Source organism: Fringilla coelebs, assembly GCF_963513975.1.
Source record: "Fringilla coelebs genome assembly, chromosome: 8".
NCBI lineage: Eukaryota > Metazoa > Chordata > Aves > Passeriformes > Fringillidae > Fringilla > Fringilla coelebs.
In genome coordinates, this window is record NC_140066.1 from 24,525,913 (window position 1) to 24,546,803 (window position 20,891).

The 20,891-nt window shown below is 46.4% G+C and overlaps 1 protein-coding gene across 4 annotated transcripts in view; it reads right to left on the reverse strand.

The window, feature by feature from the left end:
- Nucleotides 1–20,891, reverse strand: part of NT5C2 (5'-nucleotidase, cytosolic II) — a 59,771-nt gene that overhangs the window by 1,878 nt on the left and 37,002 nt on the right. For 2 of the 4 annotated variants that reach the window (XM_084209844.1, XM_084209845.1), the window contains exons 4-17: nt 11,813–11,930; nt 10,329–10,424; nt 8,955–9,046; nt 8,707–8,764; nt 7,397–7,490; nt 6,329–6,382; nt 5,131–5,214; nt 4,355–4,396; nt 3,083–3,190; nt 2,702–2,768; nt 1,957–2,127; nt 1,048–1,099; nt 750–810; nt 47–223 (exon numbers count right to left, since the gene is read on the reverse strand). In XM_084209844.1, coding sequence (XP_084065970.1) covers nt 47–223; nt 750–810; nt 1,048–1,099; nt 1,957–2,127; nt 2,702–2,768; nt 3,083–3,190; nt 4,355–4,396; nt 5,131–5,214; nt 6,329–6,382; nt 7,397–7,490; nt 8,707–8,764; nt 8,955–9,046; nt 10,329–10,424; nt 11,813–11,930 — 1,274 coding nt within the window. Of the gene's footprint in view, nt 1–46; nt 224–749; nt 811–1,047; nt 1,100–1,956; nt 2,128–2,701; nt 2,769–3,082; nt 3,191–4,354; nt 4,397–5,130; nt 5,215–6,328; nt 6,383–6,487; nt 6,588–7,396; nt 7,491–8,706; nt 8,765–8,954; nt 9,047–10,328; nt 10,425–11,812; nt 11,931–16,390; nt 16,433–16,529; nt 16,590–20,891 lie in introns of those variants that run through there. The other 2 variants (XM_084209846.1, XM_084209847.1) reach the window with 2 other exon arrangements.

A 20,891-nucleotide genomic window follows, 5' to 3' on the forward strand; every position in this document is an offset into this window, starting at 1 on the left:
GGGCGCCTTTGGGACCCCTGCCCACCTCCCTGGGACTGGAACTCACCAGAACGTGGGCGGCTCTGAAGAGGTAGCTGAAGGGGTAGTAGAGGAGGTTGATGAAGGAGGCTGCATAGAGGTCGGCGTAGCGCATCACCTGGCTGGCAAACAGCGTCTGCCGAGAGCCGCTGCGGAACAGGCTCCCCATCATCCCGTAGCACATATCCATGTCGTGGGTCACTTTCTGTGAGGAAAGGACAGGTGAGATCCTGGGCCAGGCAGGCAGTACCTCAGAGCCACAACACTGAGGGAGAGCACCTTGAGGGCTAGGGGCCACGTGAGACCTGCAAGGATCTCCAGCAAGGCTTTCTGTGCTTGTATCCCATGGCATCAGGACACAGCTGAGCCCCAGGTAACAGAAAGGAAGGTGGCAGCAGGCTCAGGGCCAGCACTGCCCTAGGCTGGCACCCCAGGGCTGGCTGAACCAGAGGCTACAGCCCCTCTGAGCCTGTGTGTGCCACTGCTGTGTGCTGCAGCAGTGAGCACCCTCAGCCAGTGCTGCTTGTGAGCATGCGGAAAAGGACCCTATTCCAGACCAGGCTGCCTTTCAGGAGAGCCAGTGACACCAGTGAGCTGAGACCAAGTGGCTTTGCCAAGCCTGCTGTGCCCACCCAAAGGCAGAGCAAAGCATTTCAGGACTGAGCAGTGGGGTTGGGTTGTTAAGCCCTTTGGGATCCAGAAGGATGAAAAGGGATTTTGATGATTGGTACCTTAATGCGTCTCTGGATGGAGCTGATGTCAGGGCGTTCATTGCTGCTACTGTCCAGATGCCTAGTTACAGGCGAGAAGGTAAATACATGGTGTGAAAAGTCTTTCAGAACCAGATGCTGTGGGATGGGGCTCGGGGGAGGGAGGCTGGTCTGGAGGGGAAGGTTTGTCTCGTGGGCAGAGCCCAGGCCTGAGTCAAGGCTCCGGCAGCAGTGCCGCTAACCCAACCCCAAGGTTTTGTCATTGCCGCTTGTTAGCTGGGAGAGGCAGCAGGAAAGTTGTCACTGTTTGAACACTCACTTGTACAGCTCGGCCAAGAAAATGTCCAGACTCTGCAGCTCTTCAAAAAGGGCTGGAAAATCCAGAAAAGAAAGGGGAAAAGGGTAAGTTTAAACTGTTGAAATGGAAAGTGCTGAAAGTGAATCCAGTCCCCTGCCCACTCCCTTCGCATGGTGGCAGAGGGACACTGGAGCAGGGACACGGAAGTATCTCACAGCCTCTGGGCAGAGAGAGGGGTCAATCATTCTGTGCCATGGGCAGAACTTTGCGCTTGGTTTCTGGTTGGCCCTTTTGTATTCAAGGCTGAACCTTTGCAGCTCTCACCAAAGCCTTCCAACCAGCCATGGGGCAATTTGCGTAACCCCCAGCCCTATTTACACACCAAAGGGCAAACCTGGGAGAAAAGCAGGAGCGCTGGAGGATGGGAAACACACAGCACTTTGGCGGCAGAGCAGCAGAGGGAGTGGGAGGATCGAGGAGGAAGCAGCTGGTGAATAGGGACTCCCTGCAGATGGGAGAGCAGTCAGGGCTCAGGCATTACAGGGAGAATAACCCAGGTCTTGTCAGGTATTTTTTAACATAGAAGCTACAGCTGCATATGTGAAGAGGGAGAGGAGGTTCTGGGGTTATTGATGAGGAACAACTCATCCCCGCCCAGCTGCAGCTTCTCCCATGGCCAAGGCAGCATTTGGCTGATTACACACAATAGCCTGAGAAAGAGCACAGGAAAGGCCTGGGACCCCAAGGCCAACCCACGGAGAGGCACCCCAGCTCCTGCCACCAGCATCCAGACCCAGTGAAAAGGGCCAAAAGGAGAAGTGGCAAGCCAGGGTGATCTCTCCCCTGCACCCCTAAGCCCTGGCGATCTCAGGGGTGCAGCATCAGACAAGCAAGAGCAAAGCCTGGCCAGGGGCTTGCCCGGCTCCTGACCGCTTTTGTCAGTCCAGACGTGCAGCTCCTGCGCCAGCTCGGGGATCACCAGGAAGGTCCGCCAGCCCTGGCGCTTCTTGGATTTCAGGATGTCTCCAAAGATATGGTCTCCAATGTACAAGATATCCTTCCCTTTGGCCCCCAGCAGGTCACAGACTGTGTCCGAAGAGCCTGAGAGAAGAATGGCATGGCTCAGAACAGTGAGCCAAAACAGCTGCTTGACCATCACTGCCCTGGACACTGCTCACCTGCCTGGGAGTTCACCCAGGAGCAGCTTTGCCTGTGCACACCCCTACATGAATGGCAGCAACAGAGGCCATGCTGCCTCCCCCACCATGTGAGAGTAATGGAGCCCTGGGCGTCACAGACAGCTCTGTATCCACCCACTGCCCTTCCCTGGCTCAGTGGAACCTTCCAAGCGTGTTCACACTGGTGGCAGCACCTTGAAGTACAGCTGGGGACACTACACTGGGCCAGCTGTAGCCACCCCTCCACCACAAGCCCTGCAGGCATTTCCCAGACCCTTCCTGGCAAGGAAGAAAAGGACATTTGAGGAGGAATGGGTCCATCTCTTCCCTTCACTTGTGCAGCTCTAAGCATGGAGAGCTTCTGGTGCAGTGTGCAGAGGGCACAAACAATGTGCTTTGGGAAGCACAGCCTTGCCTGGCACAAGTCCTCTCAGAGCTGGAGTGGCTGAAGGGCACATCAGAGCCACTCCACACAACAAGAAGGGCTCCTGCCTCACCTCCTGAGTACACTATGCCGTGCTGCAGCGGGCCAGTGTAAGTACCAATCTTCAGCTTCCCGGTGACCTGTGGAAGGAGGTGCTGTGTTAGTGCTGAACAGCTGATGGTCTGGATCTTTTCAATATTGGTACAATTGATATGTCACTCTTTGTCTGTCTCACTCCCAATCAGCCCAGAGGTGCCTTTCCTACTGTCACCTGCAGTATGTTAGGGAAGCCTTGAGGTGATGGGGTTGCTCAGGAATCACTTAGAGGTGACTCCAGCCCACAACCTCTAGGGTAGGTCCTGTCCAAACACTGCATTGCCCACTGTCACTGAGAGATGCATAGAGGAGGTGCAGGAGCCCTGCAGCCATGGAGAGACCTGGACTGGCCACTCACCGTGTCCACCTGCCGCAATACGGTGCCTTCCCCAAAGAAGAGGGGTTTTCGTGCATCCACCAGGATCAGGTCGAAGTAGGACTGCCATGGCCGATGGGCACTCCCAGGCTACAAAGGCAAAAACAAAGCCCAGAATCAGGAACAACATGAAAAAGTACACAGAGTTTAACTGGAGTGTTAGTTAGCCATAACCATAGTCATAGCCATAACCTTGTGACATTGTTGATCCATCAAAATCCCTTAGCTCATACCTCCTGTGGGACAATGCTGAGTTGCCAGCACCGTCTCCTAAAGCATTCCCCTTTTGCCACAAGCCCATCCCATCCCAGTCCTAGCAGTGCAGGCTGAGGCCATGGTGTGAGACAGGAGAACAGCCCTGAACATCCCTGTCAGGGCACAGCTGCCATGTAAAAAGATGCTGTAAATGACACCCTGTCACTGTTCCAGAAGGTGACATCCTGCACAGATCCAGACACATGCAACTCCACAGCTTCAGCTTACAAGGCCATGCTGGTGCTTTTGCCAAGACTGGGAAAATGCCTGGACTCCATTCCTCAGAGCATGGCTTTGAATCATAGCCCTGCCCAAAGGATACCAAGCCCTTTCTGCTCCATGTTTCTGTACTTTGTGAGATCAAGACCACAGCAAGGGGCTTCTTTAGCTATCAGGTGTGGTGAGTATCTGTGCTCTCGAAATTTCCCTCTTGGCTGCCCTTCTGCTTTTAAAGCAGTGTGAGAACACACCTTTTGAACATGAGATAGCCTCTCACTGGGAGACTATAATAAATTTGTATCATAAACCTATCTCCAAAAGTTGCAGGGCTGAGTCTTGCCCTCAGGAAAAAAAACAAACAAATGCATGACTAAAACTTCTGGAGTTACGATAATTAAGGCAAAATCAGCCATAAATGTTTCTGCTGTTTTATAAAGCTATTTCCTTCCCATCATGGCTTTTTTAAACAACATCTAAATCATTGTGCATGATTTCTAAGAAATCTGTCTACAAAATGCCACAGTTGAAATGTTTTATCACTGAAATAATGTTATCATTAACACAGATTATCATTTGAGACCGGATGATGCCCCTTTTCTCTTTGTTATATTGTATTTGCTTTGATCCCATTCAAACAGGACACAAAGCAGCAAATGTATTTTAACCAGATTAAAGCAACTAATCCCATGCAGCCGATGAAGCAGGATTAAAATGCTTTCCAGCTACACAGATAATTAGGCACATCAGTGTCTAGTGCAACTGCAGTCTAGAATCACATACCTTTGGTCCATGTGGAAAGTCGAACAAGTAAGTCATAATTTTCTAAAAGAGAGAAAGAAAGCATTTAAATGTGTGCTTTTAGACATGAATTCGTGTATTTTATAAAAGCATGCTTTCTGATTTTATCTTTTCAGATTACAGAACTTTATTTTTAGAAATTACACAGAAGTCAAAATGAATGGAGACAAAATGAATGGAACAGGACAATGATAGGAATCAAACCAGTAGTTTTTATAATCAAATAACACAGTGCCTCAGAAAACTGCACACTGCTTCACGCATATCTTGCTATGCTTTAAAATGCCATATAAATCATAGATTGGCAGTGTTGCAACATCCTGACATCCACCTGGAGTTGGAAGTAACTGTGTTTATTTCTCAGCTTAGCACACAGCCCTTTCTGGATCTCAGACCTCTCCAAGACCTTGGTTTGGTGATCTGTCTGTATTCAGACTATCTATCTCACTTGAAAGGAAAAGTCTGCATTTTAAAGGATGCTAAAATCCAAAACTGAGTATCACTTTCCCTTACAGCCTTTTAGTTGCTGAGGAACTGAGTGAAGCACAGAGGGACTTAGACCAGGCCTGTACTAGCTCAGTGCCAGAACCAGGATGACAAAAGGTGACTCAAGGCTTCATCTGCATCCTCCACTAACCCAACCTACATGTAACACACAATTCTCCACCAGAAGATGTCCCATCAAAACCCATCCAAATGACTGGCTGGTTTATGCTTATTCCATGAAATACCAGCCCAGCAATTCAAGCAGCACTTACGTCCGTGTATTTATAGTCGCTGTTTGTGACCAGAAACACCTTCCCCACTTCATTCATGCGGCTGAGCAGCAGTGGCAGCTTCCCCTGGAAGCCAAGGGGAACATCCAAGTCACACACCAAAGTTACATACATGCATCATGGGAAAAACACTCAACTATGATCCCACCAGACAAAAAAAAGGCAAATCAAACCATCGAGCAAGCAAACTCACGTGTTGTGCACTGGCCAGAGCCAGGAAAGCTGCTGGTCCATCCAGGTAACCCCTCCAGAGCACAGCCCAGGGGAGGAAGGCGAGGGGGAAGGGCTCAGCAGGGCTGCAGTGCCTTTGCCAACCACAGTGCCAGGCACCCTGTGCTGCTCCCACCGATCTGCTCCAGCTCCAAGTCCGTTCCCGAAATGGGCCCAGAGGCAGGTGAAATCTGAGCTCACGAGCCACAAGTTGGAACGCATTATAATTCCAACCTCAAATTAGGGAGAATTTATTCCTGGGGCTATTTTTATTGAATCTGAAATCTCAGTCCATTGCCAAAATAGCTGATTACCTCACTGAACACTTACCTAAGAATTCAGTAGGCGTGTAACTAGAAACAAGGTTAACTGCTTTAAAGTGATAATCTACCACAGAGCTCATCTAAACTAAAAAATACTTACTCTGTAAGTGGTCCTGAGAGGCCTTGCACACTGCAGAGATGGCAGGAGTAAGGGAACCACTGGAGCTTGCTCAATTAGATGTGCTGAACACACATTTTGGGGTTCTCAAGAGACTAGACACTGGTGAGTCTTTCAGGATCTGTCTCTCATGGCTAAGTGTAACTTTCTTGTCATGTGGCTAAAAAGATGCTCAACTGTTGCTTTTAAAAGAGAGGTTTGCTTGGGCAGAAAAACATGGGCAGGGAACACAGTTGCTTTCACCACTGAAAGAAACAACACGAGCTCTGCCAGTGTGTTCGCCTTGATAACATTTCCTCTGGCTTTTACATTTTATGTACAAAACTGTGCACATCAATACAAAATCATGTGGATCACTGGCTCAGAATAAAGGCTGCATCTGAACTTTCCACTTTGTCTTTGGTTATTACAATAGAAATCACAGCCTTATCGTTTTGTGATTTAGTAAAGCAAATCAGCATGTTTATTTCTTGCCTGCTTAGTCAGTACTGAATGTGACATAGCACAAGTAAAGGAACTTCACACTTACATCTTTCACCACGTACTTCTCCAGATTCTCAAGGGTCTTTTCCTTAAGCGATCCCTGAAATAGAAACAACGAACCCAGTGAGGTCATGGAAACTTATGATGTAAGAGACAACAAAGTAATGCCAACTTTCACACTTTAAAATGCTGTGAAAGTACAAACCAGGGCGAATCTGAACCAGTGACTCTAGAGATGAGAGGCTTTGAGTAGCAGGGACCATCACAAACTCTGTGATCCATCGATTCCCTCACCATGGTAAATAATCCACTTCAACAGCATTTTAACCCTTTCAGAAGGGAATACAATAGAAACAAACAAAAAATAGATTTGCCATACCAAACAAGACAGTAAACGACCTGTCTCCAACACTGACCATAATGCTTTAGTCAAAGGCCAACTCCAACATGTATCACACAACACTGCATAAGGAAAGAAAAATAGATTCCTGACTTCTGCATGGGTAAAAGGACCACCACAAGTACAACTGTGAGCAGAGCTCTACTGTGATGGTTCTCCATCCCACCCAACAGATTGCTTGAATGAGGGAGAACAAGAAAATCAGGACTTTAGCCATATGCTAATGCTCACAAAATTATATTCTAAATTTGTGCACAAGTGTGTGCAGAAGATGAAATGCTTTTCTCTAATTAGAGAACAGCTGATCTGTTTCTCTCTTTAATGCCAGTACTTTTTAGACAACATTGGATAGTGCCAATGTAAACAATTTACAGTAGAATATTGCTTTAATAATTAGGACAATGCACCAGTTGTGGACTTGAAGTGCAAACACCCTCATGGCATCACACTCTAAAACCCATGAATTACAGTACAAAAATTAAATCTGGCCACAATAAAAAAGAATAGGAATCCAAGTCAGATATGTTCCCATACTAGGAGGGCAGCTGAGATCTTGACTTACTCCCATACAATTGCAATCTATTATTTGCTCACTAGGCGGCAAAGCAGGGCCCTTGCCCAGAGCAGGCAGAGAACATCTGAGCTCAGGAGTTCCAAACCAGCCCCTCCAACCCAGTCACAACCACACACATCCCACGGAGTTCTTGCAGTCACCTTGTAATGAACCCAGTCAACAGCATCTCTGACATCCTGGAACATGCTCCTGAAGGACATGAAGAGGTCTCCATCCTTAAACCCTGTTTCACAGCTGTGGGGAGACAGAAGAGAGATTTTAGCAGTCAGTCACAGCAGGTAAGAAACACACCAAGGAGCGAGACAGTTCAAAATGCTGTTTGGAGCTTGTGTTTTCATCTTACCATCATGGTTTCTACTACTTTACTGCAGCTCAGGCTTGAAAGAAGGCTACAACCACAGTTTAACAGGACCAGGAATGTCTGTGACTCCACAGCAGTACCACAGCTTCCTGTGCCTGTAACTCTTACTTCTCACCCACATTACGAGAAGGTAAAAAGATTGCAGAATACTGCAAAAATGCCATTTGCAGCATTTAACAGGAATTGAATGGTACTGAGGAAATAAACAGTGGTGCTCCTTCTCCCTCTTTCCAGCACTGAAGAAGGGAGAGTCATGGAAATCAACTAAATGCAATGTTGCTGAGAGGAGGAACTGCTTCTACGTTGAACACTTAGAATTAACATTAGAAATGACAAGATACTCTGGAGGTATCTTTGAGACAGCATGACAGCTTGCATCAGAAGAAATCAAGAAGGATTACACAGAGCTGTATTTATTATGACAGCAATCATCATGCCTCTCCTGAGAAAAGGTACTTCACCTGATGGATTGCCAGCATAAACAGTTCCTCTGCTCCCAGGTGAAATCACATTAAATCTTTGCCTTCCACTCACGTACATGCAAAGATGACCCAACACATGAGGTGATGAGAGCACAGGAGCATTCACATCTGCCAGTTCAGACCACAGCTTGTTTTTATGCTTCTATGTTTTTGACAGCAAGGCTGCACAAACAGCCTTTTATACCACACTGAGCACTACACCTCTAAGTGTGCAATGTCCTTTATTACAACATGAAGCACTTGTGGTAACTGGCTGAGGAAATTCAGCCTTTCAGTTACCAGCTCAGATATGGCTCCAATGGACACGGGTTCAAAATGAACTGAATGGGGTCTGTAATCACCCTGGAAAAAGTGTGCAGTCCTAGATTTTGCCCCAAATACCAATGTCAGTCAGTATGTTGGTTCTGCTGTACCCCTGAAGGAAACCTTCATAACCAGCCTCTGCTGTAAACACAGATCAACTAAGCACCACAAAATTATAGGAGGCCCACCAAAACCACTTAGGTTTTGATATTAAGAGCAGCTCCATCTGTGCAGTATTGCTCTTGTAGAAAATAATCTCAACCTTCCTGTTCCATCATCATCTCAGAGTGGAGGGAATACGAACCTCGTGTACCGGTCACAGTTAGTAAAGAAATCCACCAGGCAAGCCAACAGGTAGGTCTCTGCAAGGAAACAGAGTGAGATTATAAGACAAGGATAACATCATACAGCCAGCCAACTTTAGCCCTTGTGCCCAAAGGAAGAAAATTCATGCAAAAAAACCCAAACAGAAAAGCAGAGTATGACATCAGCAAAGCTTTATTAGCTTAACAGGCACAGAAAGAGGCCTGTATTGGCTCACATTAGACTCACCTGGTAGATTGAATAACGTGTTCAAAATGTAAAACCTATCTGTGTCATCCCTCTGGATAAATTTATTTGGATATTGCTCCCGTGTTTCAGGCCTGAGAATAAATAAAGTGGAGAAGAGTGAAACCACAAAACATAAAGAAGATAAAAATGCTGACCTGCAAAATGGAGTTGTAGCAGGGTTCACTAACCAAAGTCTGCTGTGCTTTAATCAACACCCAGCTTCCCCACACGCACTGTTGGCAGAAGAGCAAAAGTGCATCCCGGGGTGTTCCCTGGGCCATGCTGACTCCAGCAGAGCCAGGACCAAGCCCTCATCACTGAGTCAGCAAACTGAGCCCACCCAGGGATACAGAGTAGTCCAGAGTCCACAGCTCGACCTTAAGCCCCATGCTGCTGGCTGGGAGGATGCTTTAAATCATCTCAACTTTCATTATTTGCTTATCTTAAACTCTCCCCCACTTTCCATGTGTTGCTCTCCACCCTCCCAGCAGCTCTCAGCCAGGGGTGTGCTGCAGGAGGCTTGTGTGGGGTCCTCTGAAATTCACCAGCAGGGCGGCAATGACTGAACTCATATCATTATTCTGGTCTCCCTAATTTCTGGAGCTACTGAAGATCACTTTAGGCTCAAAGAGGAACTTGAATGCACACATAAGGGCTTTTCTGGAGTCCTGATGCAAGGACTTAGAGGCCTGCAATGACAAGGTTTGTCACCCTGGGGTCCCTGAGCTTGCCTTGCCTTCCATTCATATACCCTTGCAGCAGGAATGTGGGATTGAGGATTTGCTGGGACACATCAGGAACACAGCACTGCAGTCTTTGCTTCCTAAGCACCTTCTCTGGGACAAGAGACACAAGCAGCCAGGGAAGGCTGCAGGAAATGGTGTGCAGTGCTCAGGTCTGACACCCTCAAAGGTCAGAAGCACGAAGGGGTAGAGCAAGATTGCTCCTACGCCAAACCAACTCAGGCCCTCAAACTTTCTTAGCAATGTCTGTGGAGCTGACAGTCCCATGGGGAACAGGTCCTCATACAATGGCTTTGTCTTGACTGACAAGCTGCTGACGTTAAACTGTGTCAGGACAGGTGAACAACCCCTGGATGATCCCAACAACTCTTCCACAGCACATGTTCCTTTATTCCCAGCTCACTACAGTTGTGCTTGCCATGGCACAGCCCTTTCCCTTGTAAACATCTGGGCTGTTGCTGTACCTGAGACCCTCAGTTCACCCACAGCTGATCCTGGAGCTGCAGGAACACCAACGCAGCCTCTGCTGTTAGTAGAGTCCCTGCAACTCCATATACAATGGGTGCCCTGAGGATCACTGACACAATAGAGTGTATTAAGACAAAAAGAACAGCCAAGAGTCTGCACTCACCCTCTGAGGAAATTAAAGCCATGTGCACACACTAGGAGATTCCCATAGGCATCAACTTTCAGCAGGTTTCCATAGTGGGTGTCAAACACCAGGCCTCTGTTAAGAAAGCAATTTAGGACATGAAAAGGCAAGTGCATTAAGGGGTGACCATTTTAACAGCTCCTAGAACAGCTCTAGAACACCTTTGCTCACTTGGCGTGGGGCATTAGAACAGAGCTGCTGTTCTGATGCAGATGGGATCCCGACTATCCCTTTCAGCTGGCAGCAGGTGAGCAACCAGAGCCCAGCATCACCAGGCAGCAGAGACACCTGGCCTGCTCCCCAAACCTGAGAGGCTCAGCTGTGCATCTGCCAGGGGAGCTGTGGGCCTCTTCCACAGGGTCACACACCTGACACCCCTGTCAGGCTGCAGGGAACAGTGAGGTGTGATAAAGGAATTTCTCTCTGCTTTTTCATGGCTCTGTCACAGACAAAGCCAGACGGGGCATGTAACCATGGCACATCCCTTTGATGTGCCCGGTTCTGACTCTGGCAAAACTCTGTCTCATTTATCTAGCAGCTTGCATCTGGCAAACACAGCCTTCCCACAGAGATATCCCTTCTGTCCCCTCCCTGGGATGAAGCTAGTGGATCTAATAGAGCTCTCATCACAGGTTTGTGAGGGCTATGCCTTGTAACAGGCAAGGGCACAGCCAGCAGCAACTCTTGGTGTAAAGCGTGCTGGGAGGAGGGAAGGAAGGAGGCTGCCAGACCGAAACTGGAACAATCCAACAGACCCTCTGGTCCAGTCTTTTGTGAAGAAACTCCAAAGGAGTCAAAGAAGCAAAATCCAGCAAAGGCACAAGTGGAAAGAACTTGAAGGTGCAGAGTTAGATCAAAAGCTTTATTCAAAACAATGTCCTTTTTATCTCTCCCACCAGAAGAGAAAATATAGGAATTTAGTAATTTTGCACCATTAACTTAGTGTAAAATTATAAAATCAAAAAGTTACTAAATCAAGTGTTTTTGACATTTGATTCATCTTGACAAGAAAACTTGATTGGTCCCACTTCTATTCTTGTTTACTGTCACCTTAATTTTCAGGATGTCTTAAGCACCACATTACTAATTAAAATCATTAAAGAAAAATGTTCTGAGACATCCCAGCAGCCTCTTGGACAGTAATGGCTCATCCTCCCCTTGATTCTGATTTCACTCCCAATCCAATTGTGTCTCTGCTGTCTTTGCTTTGAAGAGCTATTTTGGGCCCATGTTTTCAGTAGGTTTTTTTTTTTTTTTTGCACGCTCCCTCTTTGCTGGCAAAGGTCCATGTGTGCAAAGGCCCCCCACATACTGGATTAATCTTCTCCCTTCCCCATGATCTGTGGCCAGCCATAGGCTTCACATCCCCAACTGAAAGGCTGGCCTCACATGTTGCCTGTGAACTCACAGAACAAGCACTGGGGGCCTGGAGCAGGCAGGGTTGGTATCCATGAGTCATTTACCTGGTAGGGAATGCAGGATCATACACAAAATTGAGCAGCTCATGAGGGTATCCAATGGAAACTAATCTTTCTACGGTCAGGTCAAATCCAAGAGATTCGTATTCAGGGGATTTATACACTGTACCAAGATGAGATTTCAGTTAGAAAATTTGAAAACAGCCAGGGGATTAAACAAGAAGGCAATTAAAATACCCATTCTCCCTCCTCCACATACCCTTCCCTCCTTTGATGCCTCAGGTCCCCCAGCCCAGAGCGTGGTGGAATTAGCTCCTGCCCCAGGGCTGCAGTGAAGCAGAGCTGCAGTTTCAATTTCAGCAGCAGAGTGCACCAGATGAAATAGCCATCAGTTTATCATAGCTCTCTGCATCAGGAAAAATGTATTTCAAACAGCAGCTCCTCTCCCTGCAGTCCTGTTAGGCAGATGCATGAACACTCCCTGTTGTATCTGTTCCAACAGGGTTTTGGTTTGCTATGTTTTTGCAAAGCTGATAAAGAAACCAATAAATTGCAGGAGCACATGTATTGGAGGTTAGAAAGCCTGAAATTCATCGCTTCTCTGCTACTGTAACTGCTCTGGATACAATCCCAAAGTTCAGTATTGCTTCAGATTTCATATCAGGGGAATTAATGCTTGCTGCAAAGTAAGTTACCACAAAGGTAGAGCTGTCAAGTTAACATATGATTTGTTTGTTAATAACACCATATGGAACTGCAAAAAAATCTGTTCATTATTACCCTTGTGCATCAAAATGCTACTTTTTAAAGCAAGCTCACTGCTCTCACATGTCAGAGGAGATGCTCATCTGGGACATACACCTTCCCTTCAATCCTTACAAAAGAAATGGACTTGTTCAACTAAGTCATTCCTACCATTCAGCCTCTCTTCTTCCTGCAAATGACCTTCCCATGTGCTGAAAATGTTACTGTTTAATCAGATCATTAAATTACATCTAAAAGGCAATCAGGACAGATGGAAATCACAGGGTTTCTCTGGCAGTGTGTTTACGCTCGCTGCACGTCTGCATGAGCCCAGAAGATAAGGGGCTAATGTGCATGTTTCAAACACTGAGACAGCTGGATAGTCCTGAAGCTGACCAAGGATTGTTGGTAGTAACAGCCAGGGATTGTTGGTAATAACAAGTTGTGAGAAAGAACAGGATGTGGCTGGAGAAGGGGGCTATGTGGAGGTAAGGCCAGCACTTTTCTGGGGCAAATGTCCTTGTTCTGGCTCACAGAGATAAGCACAGCACAGCTCCAGTGCAGGAATGAGGTCGAGAAGTGGGCATGGACTGTATGGAGGAGATCAAGACCACCTGAGACCCTCCAACCCGTTTTCAGGAAGGTCTGGAAGAATGGAGTGCACATGGTAACTGATTTCCATAGAAAACAACAGCCCTGCTTTAAAGGTGGGGAAGACTTATCTCTAAACAGATACCCCCACAAAGCCCTGGGGTGTGTGTGCCCCAGGACGCTGAGCACCTCCTCAGTCCTGCTGCCAGGACTGGTGATCTCTTTTTCTCACTTTCTTCCTTTCTCTCTCTCTTCCCCTCTTCAATTCATCTCTTTCTTTCTTCCCTTTTACCCTACCCCTTCATCCAACCCCCACTGCTGTGTGCTTATACTAGAAGGCCAGGGATTAACATACCAATTCTCATGCCAAGTGTAATTTACTAATAAAACTTCATATGCTTCTGTGGATGCCCTGACCTTCATCGTTCCTCTCAACCACGAGCACCTACAAATCCTGGGTGCTCCCTTCCCCTTAGGACTGGGATACCATAATGTTCTGTCTGAAACTGGTCCTAAGATAAATAAATACAACCCTTGACTGCAATGAGGGTTACCATGGGTTCAATGGGTCCAACTGCCTCCAACACTTGAATATTTCAAATTTAGCTGAAAATGTGCAAGTTACACGGTAAACTCATTAGAGGACAGACTGCTTTTCCTGAGAGAGATCCAACACATCTGTGGGCTTCATGATATATATTAATACACATTGTCTATACATTGCCCAGCAATCACCAGCATATATATAGATATACTGTAGGATACAGAAGTTTAATCTGAGAGGAGAAAGAAAATATCTAAAATATTTTTTAAAAAATTTAAAAGGCAATGACTTTAGATGAAACAAGACTGTCAGAAGACTGAGATCACAGTACCCGTGACAGAGGGCTCCTGTTTCTTTTAATTACCTAAAAAGTACCAGAATCCCAAGAGTTAATTTTCCCCATTAAACTAAAAGCATTAAAAATGTAATAAGCAAACCTGTAATGGTCTTTAACAGATAACTAAAATCAATAAAGCAGTTATCAAAATCTCCAAGCAATATTATACCAATGGCAAACACCAACAACATGATACAACATTCAATGCACGTAGTCTTTTCTATCCTTTAGGAAAGGAAGGATTGATTGAGCTATAGATAAGAATAAGCAATCAAAAGGTACAGCTAATGAGGAAAGCAGTGACTGACAAGGCAATTCTGGGGAGTGAGCTAGAGTTGGAGGGAGCAATTGGCAGTTAAGTGATGAACAAAATTGTGAGAGTGACACCAGAGCATCATCTGGAACAAGGAATTCCTCTGATTCAGGACAGTAAAGGCACTTCCCAGGGAAAACTCTTGTAAGTACACCTGCACATATCCTCAGAATGTCAAAGCTCTGTAAAGCTCCCCGTTAAGTGAAACAGACTCCAATCCCCGCTCTGTCCATGAAGCTGCTGCACTCCTCCTTCTCAGCCCCCTGGGAAATGGACCATGCTACCAACTTAATTCATAATGCATCACTTCCAACAACACATTTCTCTGAGGAAGCCCTGGTCTTTCTGAAGTCACCAACCACAGTGATGCTGCCCAGACAGGAACCTGGGCAGGAGCACACTGGCATCTCCTCTGGACAAGCAGAAGTGGTTCATCCACAGCTCCAGCAGAGCCTTTCCAGGGAAATTGTAGGGCTTTCTGATGAGCAATCTGTGTGTCTTTTTAACACTCCACCAAGGAACAGCTGTGTGGGACACAAGGTCAGCTGCTCACAAAATACGCTTGCTCCATTTATTTCTTTCTGCATTTGCCTCTCCATCTTACAAAAATCACCACAGACCTCCTTTTCACTCTCTAAGGAAACAAGCTGAAGCACCATTAGGAAAAAGGCTGAAGAAGAGGTATCAGCCTCAGCCTTCATCATCCCAAGTCTCTGCTGAGGCAATACATTAATTAGGATTAATCTAAATATTTCTTTTGTGGGGACAGTTATGCCCCTTACCTCTCAAGCCCTAGATTTTGCTTCCTTGATGTTTCTTTGAATAACACAAAACTATTAGATCATTCATGCCTCAGATCCCATCTCTATTTTTCTACTACTCCACGATATCTGGGAAACAAGAGCCTTCTCCTTGACACATGAACTAAACAGAGACACAGGAAACTGGACTCCTGAAAGGACAATAAATGTTCTCTAGTTACCAGCACACTTACTGTTCCAGGTAAACTTTCCTTTAATTAGACACACAGCTGGGAAGAGACTGAGAGCTCCCTGAGGCCACCCTGACAGCACCCTACACCGCAGTGCTGGCTGCATCAACTGGAATGAGCCACAACCCCCTGACAATATTTGAGTAACTGGAGCTTCCTCTGGGCAAACAAACCATCCACCTCCTGAGATCAAGAAAGGACAGGCTGACATCACTGCAACTCTGGCAGCACATTTGGGGAAGATGCCCCAGTTACAGGTGTTACTCCATTATTTCAACACTGTTGAAATAACCAGCTCAGGGCTGGTTGCTCGCTCTTATGTCTTCAGGCAGCCATGAGGAAACAGAGTGGAGAGGACAGATCAATACTTTTTTCTGCAGCTGCACGATGAAAACATGGTTTTAAACTTTACTGGAATATCCCCTCCCTCAGACCTGGTTGCTGAATCCTGTTACCTCTGATGGAGAGAGTTTGTGTGTCGTGGCAACGTCATGAATTCAGCTATTTGCCACGCAGTCTCCTGTGCCCAGCTCGTTCACCCAGCTGAGAAGGGCACAGTCTTTGAGCATTCCCAGCTCTGGGACAGGGGAGGAGGCAGAGCCACAAACACAGCTTCACACCGTCCTTGCCCAACACACATGGGATGACAGTAAAACCAAAGCACGTGCTACGACTTATTCTGATTTCTTTTTCTTACTGCTTGATGGCCACGTCTCTGCCACAAAGCCAAGTCCTCAGCTCCAGAGGAATTGTTATTTTAATAGTCCTGTTCCAACACAGGCAGATGCTTCAGCAGTACAGGGCAATCAGCACCCAGTGCTCATGGATTATGAAATCAGGGTGGAAAGAAAACAACTAAAGGTTTTAAAAAAAACAGAAGCCAGTTGACAGCATTCCAGCTTCCCCTTAATACCATTACTTGGCTTAACAATACACCAATAAAAGGTAAAAAGCAGCACCCCAGTGAACACTGCAAGCCTTCAGGTCTGTGATGAGTGATCCCTGACTGACACAGGACGTGCTAGCAGGGAAGCTGGTCTGGAATGAGCAGGGGTTGTGCAGTAAGGTATGCAATTCTCATGCATTTGTGTGACTGTGTTTACCTTTGCTGCCAAGACACATACAGTTACAATTTTATAGCCTTCCTGAAAAGGAAAAAAAAATTAAGAAAAAGAAAAAAAAAAAAGCTCTCTACAGAGGCTCCAGCTTATGCAAAATGCTGCTGCCAGGATTTTAACTCACATGAGGCAGATGCAGATTCAGAGTGTCACTCCAGGCTTGACGGAGTTACACTGGGCTCCCCTGTTAAAGAAAAAAATCAGACTGATTTTAAAACTGCAACAGCTCTGTGCCATGTGGGACTGTGTCTGCTGGAGCTCTGTCCTCTGGCAAGCTCAGAAGCTGGCCTGGCAGTTATTCCAAATACACTTACAACTGATTTACAGAAGAGGCACAGTTGGTAATCGTGCATCCCACAGGCAAAATTCTGTCCTCATATCCACAAAGCAGTCTTAGATCATCAGCTCAGGGATAATTAGGAGGAAGAGGCTACAAGCACATTGCCCAGGTGGTACAAATCCTTCATGTTTCTCTCAGACACAGAGGATCTGGTTCAAGAAAAGGTCTTGTGCTCTTTTTGCTGCTTTGCCATTATGGTCCATTCCTCAGTCAGTGACAAATTACTCCTTTCAGGACACCCTTTCACACCATACAACACCTGTGTGTGTCAATGCAGGAGACTGGGGAGACTGAGTCAGGAGCTACTCTGGGAACCTGAGAAGAGAATTTTGCCCTACACCTTGAAGGTGCTCCCAGCAAGAGCCTCGCACACCGGGTCAGTCTGTGGGCATGTCTGCATGTGGTGCTGTCACAGGCACAGCACCACAGCACAACCAGCACCAAACCTGCACACAGAGCTGCACTGCTGGGCTCTCATGGGCAAGCACACACAGGGAGAAGCCAGGGAGACTTTGCAACTTACAGGTATGCACAGAGTCATCAAGAATTATCTTTGAGATCCAATTTGCACTAAATACAAAGCTGAACTGGTTGGAATGATGTTGCAAAAATGACCCACAAAAGTATGCAGACCTCCTGGAAGGCTTCTCTGAAAAGAAACGTTTAAGGCCTGTTTTGTTTCAAAATGAATAGCTGGGGAAGGCTGAAGTGCATGTGATGGCTCTGCTGTGGGGAGGAGAAAACCCTTTAGGGGCAGCCTGTATCTTCCCTTGTTGCTCCCACACGCAAAAATTCAGGCAAGGGGGCTTCTCATTGAAGATGTGACATGGTTTATTCCAGGGCTTGCCAACACTTCTTGCAAGGTACTCATGGATCTTGGGAGAGAAGCAGGAGTTGAAGTTAAAATAATGACCCCTTTCTGCACTGCTTCAGTCGTCTCCCATTTGTGAGATGTATTTGCTGTCTCAAACTGCACAGCTGCAAGCAGTCCTGCCAGCCATTTTATTTCCAGTCACTATGGATTTGGTGCTGGGAAAAGCCCTGAATTGGGAACAGTGACAACATACTGACTTTCCACACCACCGAGGCAGCTTTGAGGAAGCAGCTGCCCTTCACCAGAACCCTCATTTAGGAAGGGAAAAACAAGCTCAGGAGGTTGCTACAACAGAAGAGAGAGAGCAGCTCCTCCAGGCCTCTCCTCCAGGGAGGCAGAGCCAGGACCACTAAACGATGACCTGAAACACCATTTGTGCCTGCCTCTGGTTTTTCCCCATCTGTTGCTCTCTTATGATGCCCTACCACCTCCTGAAGGAGCTTCATCCCTTCCACCTGCCAATTCCTCACCCGCCTTTCCTTCCAGCTGGAAGGCAAGAGCAGCCCAGGGAGAGGTGCTTGTGATGCCCCCCAGAGCAAAGCCACACTGTCAGGGCATTGAGAGGAGCAGCTGCTTCCTGCAGGTGGTGCATCCCGGCTCTGATCCCTTGGGCACACACTGTCTCCAGCCCTTCCCCACACAGGTGCTGTCCTCCCCATGCTGCCTGTGCTGTTGACTTGCAGGTGTCCAGATAAGATCAGTATTTCTTAAACTAGAGGTGATGACCTCCTCCAAAAAGGTTGCAAAAAGCTTTAACAAATATTTAATCTTGAGAAATGCTACCTACTCTCTGGGTTCTCCAGAGGTCACACAAAGACAGATAAGCCAAAATGTAGACACATAATGCACAGGGTTTTGGCTTTTCTCTGAAGCACAGGAAATGCAGCCCAACTACTTTGTGTTAAGTCTTGAAGAAATGAAAGCAAAATAACTAAAACCAGTTTTTTTCAGTTGCTGCTTATTCTCCAGTGAGTAAGGCATGCAAATCAGGCAGTTAGGGACATACATGGGCAGGTGGAGAGCTGCCACGATCCAGATTTATACGTCTCAGGCACAACATGCATAATTAAGCTTGTACAAATACATTTCTGAAATTACACAAACCTGACTTACACAGCAGGATCAAAGAGTTGCTCTGAATTGCACCACAAATAAGTAATGTGTAGTGGGTTTGGTTCGCCAAGTATGCAAGTGTGTATTAGGAATAGATTTATATCAGTGGTGTACTGACAAAAACTCCTCAGTTAAAGCCTTGAGGACTGAGATCCCCTTCTACAAGCCCACTCCCTGCAACAGTACAAATATCTATGTGATCCTACTAGTCCCAGAACTCTCCATTCTGTCAGTATCTCCTCTACACATGGCTGCAAAGTCAGGCATTTGGTGTCCACTACACTGTGTCTGTGACAGTCACTCCTCCACAATATCAACACTACTGGCTATTTCACACAAGCTCCAAATACTCATTACTTGGCAAATCTGATCATCTAATCTGCAACTCCAGCTGGGAATCCAGAGGGAATCAGCCAGTGACCAGACCTGCAGGTGTTTGGGACACTGGACTTAATTAAAAACCAAACCCCACTGAAATAACAAAACCAATTAAATGTACATTTGAAGTGTTGGGCAAGTGTTGGGCTTTTAAGTGTTGGGCAAGCATTTCACATACTGCCATAGTATGAGGAAAGTCCATCTCAGCCGTAGGGCCAGGGGTGTCTGATGATCCCCAGCAGTAACCAGGTAGTGAGGAATGCTATCTGACCTGTACACACTGGCCCTCCTTTCAGGGTATCTTATCTTCAAAATTTGTTACAGAGCAATGCCACTTTTCATATACAAGTGGAAAGGAGGAGGATTTCTGCTCCAGCGTACTAATGACTTCAGCCTCTGTGTTACAGAGCCTTTTCTAATCAGGCAGGTATTGTCAGGCACTGTCACTGAAATGCAACAAAAGGGGAATGCTAAGGTTTCTCAAGCTATGCTGCTCTCCATGTTAAAATAATTCATTACTTACACAGGAAGGAATCTGAAATGTCATGTTTAAGTTTCACACCTGGGTGTTAACTACCCTCAGTTTTGACAGTGCAGCCAGACTGCTCAGCTCTGATGGGAGCCCAGACTCACGCTTGGCTTGCACAGCCTGGCAGGGTGCTGTCACTCTGCACTGGAAATAAAGCTGAGGATTTTCCTTCCCATGAGAACTACAAACCCTGCAGAGGTACCTGTACTGTGGGACCCTCTGTAGAAACACTCAGCTGGCTTGGCAATCCCAGAAACGGGGATAAGCACAGACCTCCAGATCCCCCTGCCTTGTCTCTTATTTCCAATAACACATCAAGTGTTACCCTCAGCTCCTGCCACAGCCACTGAAGGCATCTCACTTCACAGTATCCTCACTGGCCATGAAGGCAAAAACACTCCTATTTAAAGCTCTGGTGTGTCCAGCAGTGGTTTGGGTCATCTCTGCCCACATAAACATGTGCCCTGTATGCAGGCAATGAGCACCTTTGTGCTGTGCTGACCTGGGAGCTCAGTGCCTGTAAACAAACTGACACAGCGGTAAACGTGCCTGGCTGCAGCCACAAGAAATCCCAAATGAAATCCATGGGACAACTCACATGTTTCCAATTAGGAACGTGGTGAACTTCTGACTTGCCATTTGTTTATGAACTCGGCTGAACTGTGACCATAAAGGGTCTGTCTACAGTCAAAACGAGTTGAAAACCAATTAGGAACAGTCTCCAGTCCTCTTGTCTCCTGGGGTTTGATTTTAAGCACTAAACCATAAATAAAAATGCACTGTACTATGGAAAGCAGAATTGCAGCATTTCAGCCTATATTTAAATTGACTTTTCATAATACCAAACAAAATGGGTAGCAACATTGGTTTGTTTCTTTGAATTTTTTTTTTTTCAGTCTAAATAAGAAGAAACTGCTGCAAGATTGAGGATAATTTTCACTTACCCATAGAAACCTTTTCAAACACAGAAGTGACCTGGGCAGTAAGACAAAGCTTAGCTTTAAAGCACACTTCAATATTTAATGTGCCTTTTCTATTTCATTAAAAATTATGTGTCTGCAGTGATCAGCAAACAATACCTTGACAAAACCTCCAGGTGCATCCCAGAATACTTTTGTATGCTTAGCACACGAGCTGCTCTGCCCTGCACGAGCAGCCAGATCTTGCACAGCGCCTTTGTGCCCACAGATGTTTTTGACAGTAAATCTGATAACAGAAACTAAGGCAAGGCTCATTAATCATCAGAGGGTTG